General features: G+C 33.6%; 1 protein-coding gene across 1 annotated transcript; it reads right to left on the minus strand.

The window, feature by feature from the left end:
* Positions 1–13,291: 13,291 nt before the first annotated feature.
* Positions 13,292–20,706, minus strand: LOC139894599 (uncharacterized). The gene is made up of 6 exons (XM_071877986.1): positions 20,574–20,706; positions 17,910–18,951; positions 15,943–17,061; positions 15,196–15,396; positions 14,674–14,832; positions 13,292–14,417 (listed from the first exon to the last, which is right to left on the minus strand). The coding sequence occupies exons 2-6, from the start codon at positions 18,810–18,812 to the stop codon at positions 13,542–13,544; spliced, it is 3,258 nt and encodes a 1,085-aa protein (XP_071734087.1). The 5' UTR covers positions 18,813–18,951; positions 20,574–20,706; the 3' UTR covers positions 13,292–13,541.
* Between the last annotated feature and the right edge of the window lie 324 nt (positions 20,707–21,030).

Here is a 21,030-nt window from a genome sequence, read left to right on the forward strand (position 1 = left end):
AGGCGCGGTTGTTTTTGCATTAAAGACTTGGAGGCACTACTTATATGGGGTCAAAAGTATTATATATACCGACCACAAAAGTCTTCAACACATATTTAATCAGAAACAACGGAATATGAGGCAGCGTAGGTGGATTGAATTATTGAATGATTACGACTTTGAGATTCGTTACCACCCGGGGAAGGCAAATGTGGTAGCCGATGCCTTGAGCAGGAAGGACAGAGAACCCATTCGAGTAAAATCTATGAATATAATGATTCATAATAACCTTACTACTCAAATAAAGGAGGCGCAACAAGGAGTTTTAAAAAAGGGAAATTTAAAGGATGAAATACCCAAAGGATCGGAGAAGCATCTTAATATTCGGGAAGACGGAACTCGGTATAGGGCTGAAAGGATTTGGGTACCAAAATTTAGAGATATGAGAGAAATGGTACTTAGAGAAGCTCATAAAACCAGATACTCAATACATCCTGGAACGGGGAAGATGTACAAGGATCTCAAGAAACATTTTTGGTGGCCGGATATGAAAGCCGATGTTGCTAAATTCGTAGGAGAATGTTTGACGTGTTCTAAGGTCAAAGCTGAGCATCAGAAACCATCAGGTCTACTTCAAAAACCCGAAATCCCTGAATGGAAATGGGAAAACATTACCATGGATTTCATCACTAAATTGCCAAGGACTGCAAGTGGTTTTGATACTATTTGGGTAATAGTTGATCGTCTCACCAAATCAGCACACTTCTTGCCAATAAGAGAAGATGACAAGATGGAGAAGTTAGCACAACTGTATTTGAAGGAAGTCGTCTCCAGACATGGAATACCAATCTCTATTATCTCTTATAGGGATGGCAGATTTATTTCAAGATTCTGGCAGACATTACAGCAAGCATTAGGAACTCGTCTAGACATGAGTACTGCCTATCATCCACAAACTGATGGGCAGAGTGAAAGGACGATACAAACGCTTGAAGACATGCTACGAGCATGTGTTATTGATTTCGGAAACAGTTGGGATCGACATCTACCGTTAGCAGAATTTTCCTACAACAACAGCTACCATTCAAGCATTGAGATGGCGCCGTTTGAAGCACTTTATGGTAGAAAGTGCAGGTCTCCAATTTGTTGGAGTGAAGTGGGGGATAGACAGATTACGGGTCTAGATATTATACAAGAAACTACCGAGAAGATCATCCAAATTCAACAACGGTTGAAAACCGCCTAAAGTCGACAAAAGAGCTACGCTGACATTAAAAGAAAAGATATAGAATTTGAAATTGGAGAGATGGTCATGCTTAAAGTTGCACCTTGGAAAGGCGTTGTTCGATTTGGCAAACGAGGAAAATTAAATCCAAGGTATATTGGACCATTCAAGATTATTGATCGTGTCGGACCAGTAGCTTACCGACTTGAGTTACCTCAACAACTCGCGGCTGTACATAACACTTTCCACGTCTCGAATTTGAAGAAATGTTTTGCTAAAGAAGATCTCACTATTCCGTTAGATGAAATCCAAATCAACGAAAAACTTCAATTCATCGAAGAACCCGTCGAAATAATGGATCGTGAGGTTAAAAGACTTAAGCAAAACAAGATACCAATTGTTAAGGTTCGATGGAATGCTCGTAGAGGACCCGAGTTCACCTAGGAGCGTGAAGATCAGATGAAGAAGAAATACCCACACATATTTCCAGAAGATTCGTCAACACCTTCAACAGCTTAAAATTTCGGGACGAAATTTATTTAACGGGTAGGTACTGTAGTGACCCGAACTTTTCCATGTTTATATATATTAATTGAGATTGATATTTACATGATTAAATGTTTCCAACATGTTAAGCAATAAAACTTGTTAAGACTTGATTAATTGAAATATGTTTCATATAGACAATTGACCACCCAAGTTGACTGGTGATTCACGAACGTTAAAACTTGTAAAAACTATATGATGACATATATATGGATATATATATAGTTAACATGATACTATGATAAGTAAACATATCATTAAGTATATTAACAATGAACTACATATGTAAAAACAAGACTACTAACTTAATGATTTTTAAACGAGACATATATGTAACGATTATCGTTGTAAAGACATTTAATGTATATATATCATATTAAGAGATATTCATACATGATAATATCATGATAATATAATAATTTAAAATCTCATTTGATATTATAAACATTGGGTTAACAACATTTAACAAGATCGTTAACCTAAAGGTTTCAAAACAATACTTACATGTAACGACTAACGATGACTTAACGACTCAGTTAAAATGTATATACATGTAGTGTTTTAATATGTATTTATAAACTTTTGAAAGACTTCAATACACTTATCAAAATACTTCTACTTAACAAAAATTCTTACAATTACATCCTCGTTCAGTTTCATCAACAATTCTACTCGTATACCCGTATTCGTACTCGTACAATACACAACTTTTAGATGTATGTACTATTGGTATATACACTCCAATGATCAGCTCTTAGCAGCCCATGTGAGTCACCTAACACATGTGGGAACCATCATTTGGCAACTAGCATGAAATATCTCATAAAATTACAAAAATATGAGTAATCATTCATGACTTATTTACATGAAAACAAAATTACATATCATTTATATCTAATCCATACACCAACGACCAAAAACACCTACAAACACTTTCATTCTTCAATTTTCTTCATCTAATTGATCTCTCTCAAGTTCTATCTTCAAGTTCTAAGTGTTCTTCATATATTCTACAAGTTCTAGTTACATAAAATCAAGAATACTTTCAAGTTTGCTAGCTCACTTCCAATCTTGTAAGGTGATCATCCAACCTCAAGAAATCTTTATTTCTTACAGTAGGTTATCATTCTAATACAAGGTAATAATCATATTCAAACTTTGGTTCAATTTCTATAACTATAACAATCTTATTTCAAGTGATGATCTTACTTGAACTTGTTTTCGTGTCATGATTCTGCTTCAAGAACTTCGAGCCATCCAAGGATCCGTTGAAGCTAGATCCATTTTTCTCTTTTCCAGTAGGTTTATCCAAGGAACTTAAGGTAGTAATGATGTTCATAACATCATTCGATTTATACATATAAAGCTAGCTTATTCGAAGGTTTAAACTTGTAATCACTAGAACATAGTTTAGTTAATTCTAAACTTGTTCGCAAACAAAAGTTAATCCTTCTAACTTGACTTTTAAAATCAACTAAACACATGTTCTATATCTATATTATATGCTAACTTAATGATTTAAAACCTGGAAACACGAAAAACACCGTAAAACCGGATTTACGCCGTCGTAGTAACACCGTGGGCTGTTTTGGGTTAGTTAATTAAAAACTATGATAAACTTTGATTTAAAAGTTATTATTCTGAGAAAATGATTTTTATTATGAACATGAAACTATATCCAAAAATTATGGTTAAACTCAAAGTGAAAGTATGTTTTCTAAAATGGTCATCTAGATGTCGTTCTTTCGACTGAAATGACTACCTTTACAAAAACGACTTGTAACTTATTTTTCCGACTATAAACCTATACTTTTTCTGTTTAGATTCATAAAATATAGTTCAATATGAAACCATAGCAATTTGATTCACTCAAAACGGATTTAAAATGAAGAAGTTATGGGTAAAACAAGATTGGATAATTTTTCTCATTTTAGCTACGTGAAAATTGGTAACAAATCTATTCCAACCATAACTTAATCAACTTGTATTGTATATTATGTAATCTTGAGATACCATAGACACGTATACAATATTTCGACCTATCATGTCGACACATCTATATATATTTCGGAACAACCATAGACACTCTATATGTGAATGTTGGAGTTAGCTATACAGGGTTGAGGTTGATTCCAAAATATATATAGTTTGAGTTGTGATCAATACTGAGATACGTATACACTGGGTCGTGGATTGATTCAAGATAATATTTATCGATTTATTTCTGTACATCTAACTGTGGACAACTAGTTGTAGGTTACTAACGTGGACAGCTGACTTAATAAACTTAAAACATCAAAATATATTAAAAGTGCTGTAAATATATTTTGAACATACTTTGATATATATGTATATATTGTTATAGGTTCGTGAATCAACCAGTGGCCAAGTCTTACTTCCCGACGAAGTAAAAATCTGTGAAAGTGAGTTATAGTCCCACTTTTAAAATCTAATATTTTTGGGATGAGAATACATGCAGGTTTTATAAATGATTTACAAAATAGACACAAGTACGTGAAACTACATTCTATGGTTGAATTATCAAAATCGAATATGCCCCTTTTTATTAAGTCTGGTAATCTAAGAATTAGGGAACAGACACCCTAATTGACGCGAATCCTAAAGATAGATCTATTGGGCCTAACAAACCCCATCCAAAGTACCGGATGCTTTAGTACTTCGAAATTTATATCATATCCGAAGGGTGTCCCGGAATGATGGGGATATTCTTATATATATGCATCTTGTTAATGTCGGTTACCAGGTGTTCACCATATGAATGATTTTTATCTCTATGTATGGGATGTGTATTGAAATATGAAATCTTGTGGTCTATTATTATTATGATTTGATATATATAGGTTAAACCTATAACTCACCAACATTTTTGTTGACGTTTTAAGCATGTTTATTCTCAGGTGATTATTAAGAGCTTCCGCTGTCGCATACTTAAATAAGGACAAGATTTGGAGTCCATGTTTGTATGATATTGTGTAAAAACTGCATTCAAGAAACTTATTTTGTTGTAACATATTTGTATTGTAAACCATTATGTAATGGTCGTGTGTAAACAGGATATTTTAGATTATCATTATTTGATAATCTACGTAAAGTTTTTTTAAACCTTTATTGATGAAATAAAGGTTATGGTTTGTTTTAAAATGAATGCAGTCTTTGAAAAACGTCTCATATAGAGGTCAAAACCTCGCAACGAAATCAATTAATATGGAACGTTTTTAATCAATAAGAACGGGACATTTCAAATGGTGTGTCGGAACAGAGGAATCGAACTTTACTTGATATGGTTCGATCTATGATGAGTCTAACTACTCTACCAATGTCTTTTTGGGGTTATGCATTAGAGTCTGCTGCACGCATACTCAATATGGTTCCAACCAAGAAGGTAGAAAAGACACCATATGAGTTATGGCATGGAAAGAGTCCTAAGTTGTCTTATTTGAAAGTCTGAGGTTGTGAAGCGTATGTGAAATGTGACACTTCAAACAAGTTAGAACCCAGAGGTATCAAATGTCACTTTGTGGGATACCCAAAAGAAACAATGGGTTACTACTTTTACTACCAAGCTGAAAACAAAGTGTTTACTACTCATTTTGCTGAATTCTTTGAAAGAGATCTTCTCTTACAAGAAGTCAGTGGGAGTTAAGTAGATCTTGAAGAAATTCAAGAATCACAAAGTAACATACCTTCTGAAGGCACTAGCCAACCGCACGTTGAAGCTGAACACACTGTTGGTGAGCCAGAACATGTTGCACCTGTAATTCTTAGATCTAGTAGAACTCCTCATCAACTTGAGAGGTTAAATCTTCTGATTAATTCAGATGAATCTCATCTAGGAGATTATGATGAACCCTCTAGCTACTATGAGGCCATATCAGGTTTAAAATCTGAAAAATGGCGAGATGCTATGGATACAGAGATGCAGTCCATGAAAGAAAATCAAGTATGGGACTTGATTGATCTTCCACCCAATTGTAAAACAGTTGGGTGTAAATGGGTCTTCAAGAAGAAGGCTGGCATGGACGGTAATGTAAACACTTTTAAGGCTCGATTGGTGGCAAAAGGTTATACTCAAACTCAAGGAATTGATTATGAGGAAACTTTTTCACCAGTCGCGAGCATTAAATCAATTAGGATACTTATTGCCATAGCTGCTTTTCATAATTATGAAATATGGTAAATGGATGTCAAAACCGCTTTCCTAAATGGCGACCTAAGCGAGGACGTATATATGGTTCAGCTGAAGGGTTTGTGAATCCTAAGCATCCTACTAAAGTATGCAAGCTTCTAAAATCCATTAATGGATTAAAGCAAGCATCCAGGAGCTGGAATCTTAAGTTTGATCAGAAAATCAAAGAGTTTGTTTTTTCTCAAAACCAAGATGAGCCCTGTGTTTACATTAGAGCTAGTGGGAGCAAAGTTGTCTTCTTGATCTTGTATGTTGATGACATACTACTTATTGGAAATGACATTCCAACTTTGCAAGATGTCAAATCTTGGCTTGAAAAATGTTTTGCCATGAAAGATCTTGGAGAAGCTAAGTATATTCTAGGAATCAGGATCTATAGAAATAGATCCAAAAGGCTTATTGGTTTGAGTCAAAGTACATACATTGACAAAATCTTGCGAAGATTTAACATGCAAAACTCCAAGCAAGGAGCATTGCCCATGCAAAAGGGCATAACCTTGAGCAAGTCTCAAAGTCCTATCACACCTGATGAGATAAGACGAATGAAATGTGTTCCGTATGCTTCGGCTATAGGATCCATTATGTATGTCATGTTATGTACTAGACCTGATGTCTCGTTAGCCTTGAGTTTGACGAGTCGTTATCAACAGAATCTAGGTGAAGAACATTGGATTGCTGTTAAGAGCATTCTTAAGTATTTGCGGAGAACTAAAGATATGTTTTTGGTTTACAGTGGTTTGGAAGAAGAGTTGAGTATTAGATGTTATACAGATGCTAGTTTCCAAACTGATCGAGATGATTCTCGATCCCAGTCAGGGTATTTCTTTGTCATGAATGGCGGAGCAGTTGATTGGAGAAGCTCAAAGCAGAGCACAGTTGCACAATCTACAACGGAAGCAGAATACATTGCTGCCTCAGAAGCTGCTCAAGAAGCTGTCTGGATTAGGAAGTTTATTGCTGAACTCGGAGTAGTTCCCAGTATTCAATCCCCTATGAAAATGTACTGTGATAATTCAAGTGCTATTACACTTGCGAAAGAATCACGTGTACGTAAAGGTAGCAGACACATTCTTCAAAAGTTTAACTACATTCAAGAAGTCGTTGAGAGGAATGATATTAGTATTCTTAAGATTCATACAGATGATAATGTGGCTGACCCGTTCACGAAGCCCATGACACACAACAAGCATGATGATCATGCTAGTAGTATTGGACTTCGTTATGCTGCCGATCTTTTTAATTTGTAATTTAGTATTTGGATATTTTTGGAACATTGAACAGTTTTATCTTAATAAATTGATATATAGTTGGTATGATCAGTTTCATTTATATCACTGTGTTCTATATTAGCATGTTTAATCCATGAGTAACTATTGATTATTCAAAATCTCCATAATCAATCATGTTATGGGAATAACATGAATTAAGATTAATATGAATGTTGGTTATATTTATTGATGATAAATAATTAACTTGCAGAGACCAAATTCATATGAATTCAATGATGATGGATATTGGAATGACCCAACCGAGATATCACTACATGGATCGTTTTCAGTAGTGAATCTTTTAGTGATTATGTCTTTATGTCCTTAGACTTGAGATGCACGCCGGTTTCGATGTGTGGAACATTGTACTTTGATATGGTTAAATGTTGTCATGAATAAGGCTGTAATAAAGGCCATTATTGGGTATAATGTAAAGCTCGTGAGAGATACGTGTATGCAATATAGGATTTGTTCCTCCAAAATGTTTGGAGTTAGATACTTTTGAGCTCCTCGATGAATGAATAAGATATTTGTGTGGCCGCACCCAGATGTAATTAAGATGATACTTAATTAATTTGGTGATCTAATTCAGTTCTAAGATCGAGAAATAAAATTGTTAAACAAACGAGACTGACCGATGATCCATATCTCAAGTTTAACTAAATTATCTGAAACAAAAGGACGGATGACATTTAGCACTTACTATAAGCAGTTCTGAGAAACTATCCTCACGTGAATTTAGGGACAACGGCGTGTTGCTAGACGCTATTCATTGTTTGTATAGTTACTTGGTGTTGTACCATGCACAAGTGGGAGTTTGTAGGATTTGTGTGCAAGGTACAATATACAACTATATGGCTAAATTCATTTGAGCCTTCGGGGTCACACACATATACACCTAGACGTCAATATATATATATATATATATATATATATATATATATATATATATATATATATATATATATATATATATATATATATATATATGTTATCTAAGTAACAATACAATTTAAATGATTAAGTTAAATAAATAAATTAATTGTTTAATTAATTAATGGATTGATGGCCACTTATTAATGGAAGTTGAATGATGGCAATAGATAAATGGAAACTGATTGTTGACCACTTATGAAAAGCAAAAGCAAAACAAAATTATTAATCGAATATGCTTTTTCTTTTCACCCAATTGTTAAGTGGTTTACAACCAAAAATGTTATATAATACTAAACTTGGTTTGAGATGCACAGTTTTATAATAGCTCATTATTGTTTCTATGAAGTATAAGTAATAGCTCCTTATTGTGTGCAAGTGAGTACGAGTGGTGTAAGAGAATACCAAGTACTATCAATTAGCTAAATAGAAACCATATACGGAGTACTATAAATTATCTCTTTATAATTATAATAATTTGATTATTATAATTTGTTACTTGGGGTCTGGACAGTGTGGACTATCCAAAGAGACGATCATACTATTGATCGTAAGTTTCTCTCCTACAATCCGTTTCTTCAGGAAAGGTATATCGTTTAACTCACTCTTGTGATTTTTATATTTTGACAATTATTAGTGGTGTAATTGGATCTTGTTGGAACCGTTAATCGTGTGCATGTTTTGTAATATAGATTATATTTAATTTTAACTGTCCGCTGCGTTATCTGAATGTAAAAGTACACACGGTTTTCCATCAATTTTCAGGTTTACTCCCAATAGTATCTGTTTTGGAATTTGGAATTTGGAATTGGAGTGAAATTAATGTATCTGTTTTGTAGTCATGGTGTAATGGAACTAGTGGTGTCTTGACCAAAAAAATATGTCTTGTTTTGTTTGATTGACTATACAGAGTATTACAAATCAAACTGACTATAACACAAATTCAATTGACACAAACTGCATTTGAAATAAACTCGTTTTGACATGATGATATACATATTGAATTCATATCAAATAACCCTTATTCCGATGACTCGACCCCTAAATGGGTTTCCATATACTTGGCTTCCGAGAAGGATTTGAGCAGGATGCAGGCAAGGATTGGACCGGGAAGGATTTGACAGGCAAGGATTGGGCATGCAAGGACTTGGCGATGTGTGAAATCCGATCTTCAAATTTAAACTAGAAAATACCACTAAAAATTATCACACATATCGGCAACTAGTCCTATCCGCGTAGTAGTAGCTAGTAACAAGTCCTGGCTCGTTCCACAAAGAGCACTAAATTTAAGAATTTAAACTAATAATTACTTTAAGTAAACGGGGGTTTAAAAATTGATTATAAATCAAACTAAATTAATAACTAAATAAAAGAAAAGATAGAAAAGCTCAGATGAGACACGTGTATTCACTTAGAATTTATCCCCCTAGCATGGATTGCGTTTTAAGAACCATATAATTGATGTTTGGAAAAATGACCTGTAATCAACTCACGTATCTCACGATTTCTTAACTAGTATGTAACATAGGTTCTATTACTAACCTAAATACCAATTAATTCACAGCCAAGTTATATAAGAGTGTGACTTATCCAGTTTTACTCACATAAAACCTAACCACAATGATCACTCGAACGCGATTATGAAATTATAATACCATTTAATCACCAATTACACTCAAATCCAGATCACTTAGTAATAATCGTTTAATTGTCTAAATCACTAAAAGTGTTAAAGCATAGATTGTATTTTACTAAATAACTCACATTAACAGTTCAACAATCTACGTGACTAAATTAAAGTAACAAATAAACATAACAATAGATCTTTGATCAAGCACAAATTTTTTTGTTTTTTTTTTTTTTGAAAATCCAATATATTAACCACAATGAAAAATGTACACAAGAGCATACCCTCCAACATCTAGGAGGGATACATATCCAACTAAACTACACTGCGAAAAACACGAATACTAAAAACACGAAAATAAAAAACAAGAATAAAGCTGCGGAGATAGCAGCAATATTACAGCATCGTAAGATAAGAGCTTGGATTAGAAAGACACGTGTGCCAATCGAATTTCCTCCCTTTAGCCCGATTTGAAAGCCACTCGAAGGACCTAACTTGTAACTCATTCAAGGCCACCGGAGCATTCCAAGATTTCCCCTGGAATACCATATTATTACGGTTTTTCCAGATAACTTAACAATAATTAAAACCTAATAATTTGCAATCCAAAATCAGGGTTCAATAATAAATAAAGTTTAGTTCATAATATAAATTGAACACAAACACATATAAATAATGCACACATAATTCATCATTCGCATAGACACAAATTAATAAATCAAAGTAGCAATAATTATGTGTTCGTAATTAATTAATAAAAATATGAATTAAATCTTTGTAATATGATGAACTGAATATCAAAAGTAGCACCTCCTTCTCTTCTTCTGTTGTCGTCAGTCGTGACCCAAGAAAGACCACAAAACTTGCCCTCTCTTTTGTTGTGTGTTGATCAAAAATAAAAAACCTCCAAGTGGGACCAATCTGTTTCTTCTTTCCTTTTGCTCGTGACCAAATTAAATCCCACAACGACCAACTTTTGGCCCTACGGCGGTGACACCACACCAACAAAATTTTCTAACGAATCTCCCATTAAGATGTATTCTCATATATTTATAATAAATCTCTGGTCCCTTTCACAAGGAATTGGTAAGTGCTGGACGCCAAATAAAGGTGCGTTTGATAAAACTGAATGATTTAGCGCTGGATGGTTCAGAATATGAATGATTCAAAGCCTCTGAATAAAATTTATTCTGAATGAAAATAGGCTGTTTGATAATCATTTGAAATGAATGATATAAATTGAGCAAAATTACCTTTTTAAAGTGTAACATGAATAAAATATTCAATATACTTGTTAGTTAAATGTTCAAGGATAGGATTTGAGGAGAAAATTTCAGAAAATTTAGGCTCTTAATGGTTAAGAGAGTATTTCATCTCTGAAACAAACAAAGGTATTGCTTGAACCAGATTTGGGATTGATATATGTCCTTGAACCAGAAATGGGATTGATATACGAGGATAGTACAATGGCACTTGAGGCTAACAACAAAAAAGCTATTGGTTAGGTACTTACTTCTTTAGACAATCAGTATAAATATAAATGTTTAATGTTTATAATTCGATTATTAACAAATTATTTGTATACCTTTAGTTTGCAATTCACAAAACATATAATGGATTCAAAACGCATAACATCAAGTATTTTTGTTACGAAATACTATTAAATACGATACAATTTTACACAAGTTATTTATTTATTTATAGAGTGGATATACCTAAACCTTGCTACAACACTATAGACAGTGTACCTAATCGTAAAGTAGTGTAGTTTTTAGTAAGTCCGGTTCATTCCGCAGGGAGCTAGCCAAGTTTAACGCTATATTGTTTCAGAGAGTATTTCATCTCTGAAACAAACGCACTGAATGCTGAATTGTTCAGACTAAGGGTGTGTTTGGTGTTACTAGCTGGAGCTGGAGCTTATGGACGGAGCTGGTAGCTGAAGCTTATTTTTCAAGCTGGAAGCTGGAGCTTATTTTTTAATAAGTGTTTGGTGAAAAGTAGCTGGAGCTGGAGCTGGAGCTTATTGTTTGTAAATTGACTAAGGGTGTGTTTGATAGCGTATGAATGGAATGGTTCAGAAGGCCAAATCTGATTCGGTCAGCGAGGAGGTGTTTGATTTAATTTTGTGTTGCCTCTGAATTAAATGATAACCTCAGAATCATTCAGCGTCAATTTACACTCTGAACCATTCATAAAACACATGTTTCCATGTTTACCCCTTGCACCCAAATTTTATTCCACCTTGCATTTTCTTGCTATTCTATTACGGTGCATTATTAATACTATTTACTACAGTACTAAATTTTATTGTAGTACTATTATAAAATATGTTGTATTAATTTTATTAATATATTATATTTAGTACTAATATATATTAGTACTACTAAACATAACTGTAGTATATTATTATATTTTTGTTTATCTATTATGTAGTAATTTTATATTTACTTCCACGTAATAAAACACGTACATACTATGTCATTTTATGATTTGTATATCAAATTTAAATATGAACCTTCAAGGCGTTACGTAATTATCTTTTTTTTTTTTTTTTTTTTTACTTTCACCAACATTTTCTAATTTATTGTAATGAACGTGTGTATGGAATTTTGTTTTGGCTAACTTAACTCAATGTTATCTTTATTGTTCAAAAGATTAAATAAATACAGTAACATATGTATTCATATATAGTTAAATTATACATCTGCCGTTATTAATAGCGTTTTTATCTTCATAAATGTAGTAGAATATTGCATATAAGAACAAATCAAACAATGTTAATTTCATTTGGCCTTATAGCATACAGGAGGTTAAAATGGTAATTTTCATCATTCAGAGTATTAGTTCAGCATAACTCTCAAACAGTTAGTTTTCATTCAGAGCCATAATGATTCAGAGACTCTGAATTGTTCAGACCCATGAATCATTCAGCACTAAATGATTCAGTTTTATCAAACGCACCCTAAAATAGACAATAAAATATATGATTATGATAGATAATTATATAAGGGACAAAAGTGTAATTTTAAACATCATAAGCTAGAAAGCTTAGGAGCTTATTTTTAAAAGCTACTCCAACTAGCTTCTTTTTTTCATAAGCTCGAAAACTTATGTCATCCAAACGATGCTACTAGCTTAAGCTTATGAAAAAAGTAAGCTCAAGCTCGCATAAGCTACGACAAGCTGCGCGGCCAAACACACCCTAAGACTATTGAAGGAATGATAATTTCTTTAAATGGTGAAATGTTAAAGATTCTAACGGAACCTTAATACCTTTGAATTTTGTGAACCAAACACACCATACACCTTTAAATGATATTCAATTCCATTTCGTTAGAATCCCATGAGATTCAGTCAACCAAACCAAACTGACCCTAAGTTTCATTGTCAAAGAAAAACTAAATCATTTGTGCCCACTTTAGGCACGCAGTTCCGTGTTTAAAGTGTTAGGGGAAAAAGACTTTTCAGGCCAGAAGGAAAGAAGAAAAAAACAGTGAATATCAGGGAAATGTCAAATAAGCTTTCATTTGGCCAACCAACACAACTTTGAGTTTCACAAACATAAAATAAGCATAATTAAGTCATGCACATAAGATGAAATACAGTAACGGTGCTCCAGAATTTTCAGCAACACTAACATTTGACAGACCGTAAATGCTAATAGAAAAGGTAAATCTCATAACCCATTAATAAACCCCAGCTCGGTTTCAATCTTTGCCCATTGGCTCGCATCAATGTGAGCAAGGAACAAAGCCTTCAACTGTACATACTCAAAAGAAACTGCGCATCCATGACTGCCCTTACGCTCTCAGGTATTAATTCCATAACCGATTTAATATCAGACCCAATTGAGCGAATCACTTCAAAATCTGGATTCCCACTCTCAACTTGGACTTTCAGTTCTGCTATTTTGGACTTTATGACATGTGAAACCAATTTCTCTTGATCTAAATTTGCTACCTCTAGCATTTGTATCTTTGCCTTCTGCCCTGTAATAATTTGATCTTGCATCTTTCTTTGATCCTCAAACATCGCCTTCTGCCCTGTAATAATTTGATCTTGCATCTGTATTTTAGCCTCAAACAGCGCCTTCTGCTTTTTGATAACTTGATCTTGCATCTGTCTTTCATCCTCAAACAAAGCCTTCTGCCCGGTAATAACTTCATCTTGCATCTGTATCTTAGCTTTCTGCTTTATGATAACTTGATCTAGCATCTGTATTTTACCCTCAAACATTGCCTTTTGCTTTGTAATAGCTTGCTCAAAAATCTTTAAATTCGACTCTTGCTTAGTATTAACTTCATCTTGCATCTGTATTTTCGCCTCGAACATTGCCTTTTGCTTTGCAATAGCTTCATCTTGGATCTGCATTTTAGCCTCAAACATTGCCTTTTGCTTTGTAATAGCTTCATCTATCTGTATATTCGCCTCGAACATAGCCTGTTGATTAGTAATAACTTCATCTTGCATCTGTATGTTTGCATCCAACATTTCATTCTCTTGTTGGGTTATTATAGTAGTAGTATCAGCTGCTGGCTGTTGTTTTTCTAAATCCAACTTGGCCTTCTTTTTAGCCCCTGCATCATCATCATCATCATCATGACCCTGCTGGCTACACCTCTTCTGAGGCACCTACAATGGGGAAAAAAATTCTATTACAAAAAAATAACATTACATTAATAAGTGCATATAGATTGTTTAAACTTACTATAAGAAATAATAAGTACATATAGGTAGTTTATTCTTACTAAAAGTGAGTAAACAAATCAACTTCACACTGCTAAATGTGACAAGTAATAGAATTGTTCCCACTAGTAGATGCGTAAAAAAGTAAAAAAAAAAAAAAAAAGAGAGAGAGAGAGATTTAAAGTAATCAATTTGTAATTACTTTATCTCGCATTTCTATTTCTATTTCAGAATCAAACATCTCATTCTGTATTGTAGTAACTTGATCTTGCGTATGTACTTTTGCCTCCAACATTATGTTCTCATTTATAGTACCTGGTACTTTTGTTTCTGCTCCCAACATTGCATCGTCATGTATGTTCTGCAAACAAAATAGATTGATATACAGAAATATCAACACAATACTTATAATTGTCCCACAATACAAGGTTCATTCAATCATGTACAAAAACATAAACGTTACTCTTATAAATGGGTAAAAATAATAATAATAACTTCAAACTGCTAAATGTGTTTAGGTTATTGAATTGTTCACACTTGTAAATGTGTACAGAAACTTGCAAATGCATCTTAAAACTTTGCTTAACAAAATCATAATATGCTTGTCCATGGAAAGAAAGATTCCATGCTAAATCTGGATATAAGTACATCATTTTAAAAAGTTAATGTTCGACATGTTTTTCGACGTTTAATTTTTCACGAGGAATTAAATCTGTGTATTCACCTGAGGATAATCTATAATGAAAGTGGCACTTGGAGACTTGTCAAGCAAGTAATTTTTGAGTTGAACAGGTACAACAACATGTTCCCGTTTTGTTGGGCTGCACATATATCTTGTCTCCAGAAACGTATTCATCTTCAAACACTCTAAGTTATTGAATGGACAAGGCTCAAGCAACAATTGATCCAGGCATGATGAAAGAACCTTGTGGTACATATTATTATATACAAAGAAACAAAAACTTTCAGTACTGTGTTCATATGTATAATATATTAGATAGTTCTGTGGGTCAAAGTGACTGAGTCGGTTGGGGAGATTATTTTACCTTTCACGTAGACAGGTTACGCCTGGCGACTTGCCAGTAATCCATGCTTTAAAAAATATTTATATCTAATAAATTACTAAACTCCAAAGGCATCTCATTATATGCACCAAAACACCAAAATGGTGTAATATTTGGTGTAGAGCTTCTCCAACCAAGACACAAAAATGGTGAAATTTTTTTGGTGTAACAATACTTAAAACCCCATGTTACACCAAATTTTGTAATACTATTCACCACACGGAGTAAAGCTTTTTCATAGGTTTGTGAGTCTACTTTTGTATGAAGACAAGCTTTTTGTCATTGGATATAAAACTTTTTTCGAAAGCTTTTCTACTAAAAACTAAATGGCATTGTAAAAAAGCTTTTTACATTGGAGATGCTCTTAGGATCATGTATAAGAAATTACTTAAGACATATTTGTATACCTTAATGATGTACGGATCTAGGATGAGAACTATGGCACTGCATAGTTTCTGGAATACACCGACTAATTGGGAAAGACATGTCTTCTTCGATACATAATGCCATGAGAGATTCACTTTCTTAAGAGAATCAAAGCCCACTGTAGACTTCAGCAAAAGATCACGGCAATGAAGTACAACAACAGATTTAACAGATGCGGTCAAATTCTGAAGCTGATGAGCAACCACGTTGAGAACCTTTGGGTAACGGTCACGAAATGTGACTGAAAGATTAGAAAGTTGTGGGGCACAAAGATTTAACTCCTGCAAGCCGTTCATGTCGATCCGGCATAAGGTGAGGTCCTTTAGGTTCACACACTTGGAAAAAAGGTTGATGTGTTTATTTTTACCACCATCCAAGTCAAAATTTCTCAAATTCAACTTTACCAAAGCCGGAAAGTCCCAACCTGATTCTGATATGTTGCATCTTGGATGACCCGAGTTACCATACTCGACTGCAAGGGTGAGATCCTCGAGAGCCCGACAACTGAAAAGACTCTGTGGGAATTCAGAAAGTTTTGTACCGGACCATACTAAAGTCAGCCGCCTAACGTTATGCATGCCAACATAGTTCACAATACTTCTGCCAGTTAATTGATTAGCTACTCCCCGGCATCTTAGCTCCAATACAGAAACTTCTCTATGATGGTTGCGATATAACAAAGCATGCTTCGCAAATTTATTAAACCTATGCATATCCGAAAACTCGTAGCTATCCAAGTTAAGTCGGGGTAGAAAAGTCCAAACAAGCTTCCATTTTTTGGACAATGCACTAGTTTGCATAGCATACTTCAAGTCAAGGAAAGAGAGAATGTGATGAATAATATCATCTGGCAAGTTGCTTATTCTATCTTCTTCTGCCACCATACTTGTTCTTTCAACCTGAGGACAATCGGTAATGAAAGTGGTAGTTGGAGACTTGTCAAGAAAGTAGTTTGTCAGTTGAACAGGTACAACTACATGTTCATGTGTTGTTGCTCTACTGCCATTTCTTGTCTCCAACATCGTATTCATCTTCAAACACTTTAAGTTATTGAAAGGACAAGGTTCAAGCAACAATTGATCCATGCATGATGAAAGAACCTTGGTACATATTAAATACAAAAAAAAAAAAAAAAAAAAAAAAAAAAACTTTCAGCACTATGTTCATACTGCACAAAAGGATAAAATGCAAAATGATGTAGACAGGTTACGCTTGGCGACTTGCACCAAAAGACCAAAATTTGGAGCAATATTTATATTGTATACGCCTAACTCTAAAGGCATTTATATTGTATTTCATTCTTTAAAAAACAGTTATATTCAAAACATAACCAAACTACTAAACTCTGAAGGCATCTCCATTGTATGTACCAAAACACCAAAATGGTGTAGACCTTCTCCGCACAAGACACCAAAATGGTGGAAAAACTTGGTGCAACTAAATTAATAACCCCATGTTACATTTGATTTCTTTTTACTGGAGAGATTAAATATAAATAGATCCAAAAAAATCTTAAAAGGTTACAGGTGATACAGACCAACGTCGACGAACTAATAGAAAATGCCAATTATTGATGCAATCACCCACCCATGTCATTGTACGTCTTAACCGAAGGTGTAAACATCTGATGCTGTGATGCATACATTTATGTAAACATAAATTAATTTAGAGCATCTCCAGTGAAGCTCTTTTCTATATAAAAAGTTTTAGAAAGCTTTTATTTCCAAAAGCTTTAGATTTCTAAGCTTTTAGAGTAAAGCTATTTTATAGGTTTGTGAGTATAATTTTGTATGAAGAAAAGCTTTATGTCACTGGATTTAGAGCTTTTTTGAAAAGTTTTTTCCTAAAAAAACTAAATGGCATAGTAAAAAACATTTAGAAATCTTTTTACACTGAAGATGCTCATAATAGCATATATAAGAACTTTACTTATGACACAACTTCATACCATAATGATGCACGCATCAAGGATAAGAAATTTGGCAGTGTAGAGTTTCTGGAATACACCGAGTAGTTGGGAAAGACATGTCTTCTTTACAGATACATAATAACTTTCAGGCCATGAGAGATTCACTTTGTCAGGAGAATCGAAGCCCCGTGTAGACTTGTGCAAAAGATCACGACAATGAAGTACATCAATAAAGCCAACAGATGCGGTTAGATTCTGAAGGTGAGGAGCAACCACGTTGAAAACCTTTGGGTAACAGTAACAAAATGTGACTGAAAGATTAGAAAGTTGTGGGACACATAGATTTAATTCCTCCAAGCCATTCATGTTCATCCCATGTAAAGTGAGGTCCTTTAGGTTCACACACTTGGAAAAAAGGTTAACGCGCTTATTTTTACCACCATCTAATTCGAAATTGCTCAAATTCAACTTCTCCAAAGCTGGAAAGTCCCAACCTGATTCTGATATGTAGCAACTTGGAGTACGATGCTCGATTGCAAGGGTGAGATCCTTGAGAGCCCGGCAACCGAAAAGAAACCATGGAAATTGCTTTGTACCGGACAATACTAAAGTAAGTCGCCTAACATTATGAAAGCCAGCATACTGCACAATATTTCTAACAGTAGTTTGCGTAGCTACTGCTCCCCTGCATCTTAGCTCCAATACAGAAACTTCACTAAGATTGTTGCGATGTAATAGAGCATGGTTCACAAATTTATAAAAATGAGACGCATTGGAAAACTTGTTACTATCTAAGTTAAGTTGGGGTAATAAAGTCCAAACAAGCTTCCATTTTTTAGACAATGCACTAGTTTGCATAGCATACTTCAAGTCAAGAGAAGAGAGAATGTGATGTATAATTTCATCTGGAAAGTTGCTTATTCTATCTTCTTCTGCCATCATGCTTGTTCTCTCAAATGTAACCTCTATAGTCCATTGAACCCTTCAATATTCTTTCCAAAAATGTTCGGAATTTACTCTAACGTTGTTGTGTACGCTTCAATCCAAGGTGCCTGATGTTATATTCATGTACATCGGTGAACTGAAAAAACCGAAGTAGTATACTTAGTCTCATCAAATATTGTTGCAGGAAAAAGATGAATAGGAAAAGGAGAAGAAAAAAAGTGTTGCTATGAACTTATCACTCTCAGTTTTTTAAAAGCAGACTCATACACACCTTGCATACAACTTTCCTAAGTGGTACTTGCACCCCTAGTAAGTTTTAATGTATATTTATATACAGGGTGAGTTCATTTTTATACCCTTCCAAACTTGGGACTGATTAAACTAACCAAAATGGACCCTTGGTTAACAAATTGATGTTATAGGAGGCTCTAAGTGTGTGCGATTATTTGCGTAGATTTCACTTATATAATCACACATTCCTTAATATATGTAATCACAAATTACAAATCACTAGAGTCAATATAACTATATAAGTCATCCAATTATTGATCCAAGGGTCTCAAATGAACTTCCTATCATAAATTATATATGTAGAGAAAAATATTGATCCTTTAAAACGTTTTAAATTGAAATTATAGGGACCAGACATTGTTAGCCCTAAAAATTCACTACTCAATTTTAGTAGCATATTTACAACTGCATATATCCTAAATGTATACAGCAAAATCATTTTATACAAAATGTAACATTAATCACGCAACAAAAGATCAAAGGTTAGTCAATTTCATATTTCTATTCTTTATAAAAGTGATTCATTCGTTCACAGCCTGTTTCCTCATATCTAAAGGTAACCAATTCGACCTAAAATTTATAAGGTTCATGAAAAACAGCATTAAAGAGCACAAACTCATTTTTACCGAAGTACATTATCTAAATTGTAACTCTAATGGTAGATGATACCGATCGATAATATGATGATTACATATTTGTATCTGAATAAAAGTGCTGTAAAACCTAACGATATCAAAGTTTTTAGTGTATATTTATACATAGGGTGAGTTCATTTTATACCCTTCCAAACTTGAGACTCATTAAACTAACCAAAATGGACCCTTGGTTAACACATTGATGTTATAGAAGGCTCTGAGCATGTGCGATTATTTGTGTAAATTTCACTTATATAATCACACATTCCTTGATAAGTAATTACAAGTCACTAGAGTCCATATAGGCCATCCAATTATATATGTAAAGATAAGTACTGATCCTTTAAGAAGTTTTAACTTGAAATTATAGGGACCAGACATTGTTAGCCCTAAAAATCCACTACTAAATTCTAGTTGCATATTTACAACTGCATATATCCTAAATGTATAAAGCAAAATCATTTTATACAAAATGAAACATTAATCACACAACAAAAGATCAAAGGTTAGTCAATTTCATATTTATTTCTATTCTTTATAAAAGTGAGTGATTCATTCGTTCACAGCAGCTTGTTTCCTCATATCTACAGGTAACCAATGTCGACCTAAAATTTATAAGGTTCGTGACAAACAGCATTAAAGAGCACAGACTCATTTTTACCGAAGTACATTATCTAAATTGTACTCCAACTCTAATGGTAGATGATATCGATAATTATACGATGATTACATATTTGTATGTGAATAAAATTGCTGTAAAACCTAACGATAATAAAGTTTAAAAAGTTTGATAATTTAATCAGGAGAAATAGAAGATGAAGAGGGAGCTTACTGTTTACAACTCAGTAGTACACAACGACGCGACTGCAATTCACCATTTTAGGGGTTGGAGGAATTGGAGAATTAGGGCTACCTGTTACTTACTCAGCATATTTCGTGTATATTATTAGCCCGTGAGTCCAAATTTAGTCCCAATCTTTTAATTAACGTTTTCCATTTTCTAAATTAAGGTGTAATTAAGTACAGTAAGTAATTAGTTGTTACAAAAAATGTATTGACAAAAATGTTTATCAAATTTACCATAATTATACCTGATTTAATTTTGAGTTAATATTAATTAAAGTGATGTTCTATTGATATATATATAGATAAATTTTGAGTTACAAAATGTGAAATTAATTCATTGGGGGTAGAAATTTCATTGTACATTATAAATAATGAACAATGTATCCTTAATAAGAAAACATTTAATGAACACAAAACTTTCTAAAATTAAATGTGTATTAAAA

The sequence above is a fragment of the Rutidosis leptorrhynchoides genome, chromosome 2 (assembly GCF_046630445.1).
Source record: "Rutidosis leptorrhynchoides isolate AG116_Rl617_1_P2 chromosome 2, CSIRO_AGI_Rlap_v1, whole genome shotgun sequence".
NCBI lineage: Eukaryota > Viridiplantae > Streptophyta > Magnoliopsida > Asterales > Asteraceae > Rutidosis > Rutidosis leptorrhynchoides.

Coding starts and splice junctions, on each gene's coding strand:
- LOC139894599 (XM_071877986.1), bottom strand. CDS start 18,812: ATGATGGCAGAAGAAGATAGAATAAGCAACTTTCCAGATGAAATTATA. Junction 14,833..15,195: donor TCATTATAGATTATCCTCAG/GTGAATACACAG, acceptor TTTTGTTTGCAG/AACATACATGACGATGCAAT. Junction 14,418..14,673: donor AAATAGAAATGCGAGATAAA/GTAATTACAAAT, acceptor TCCCCATTGTAG/GTGCCTCAGAAGAGGTGTAG.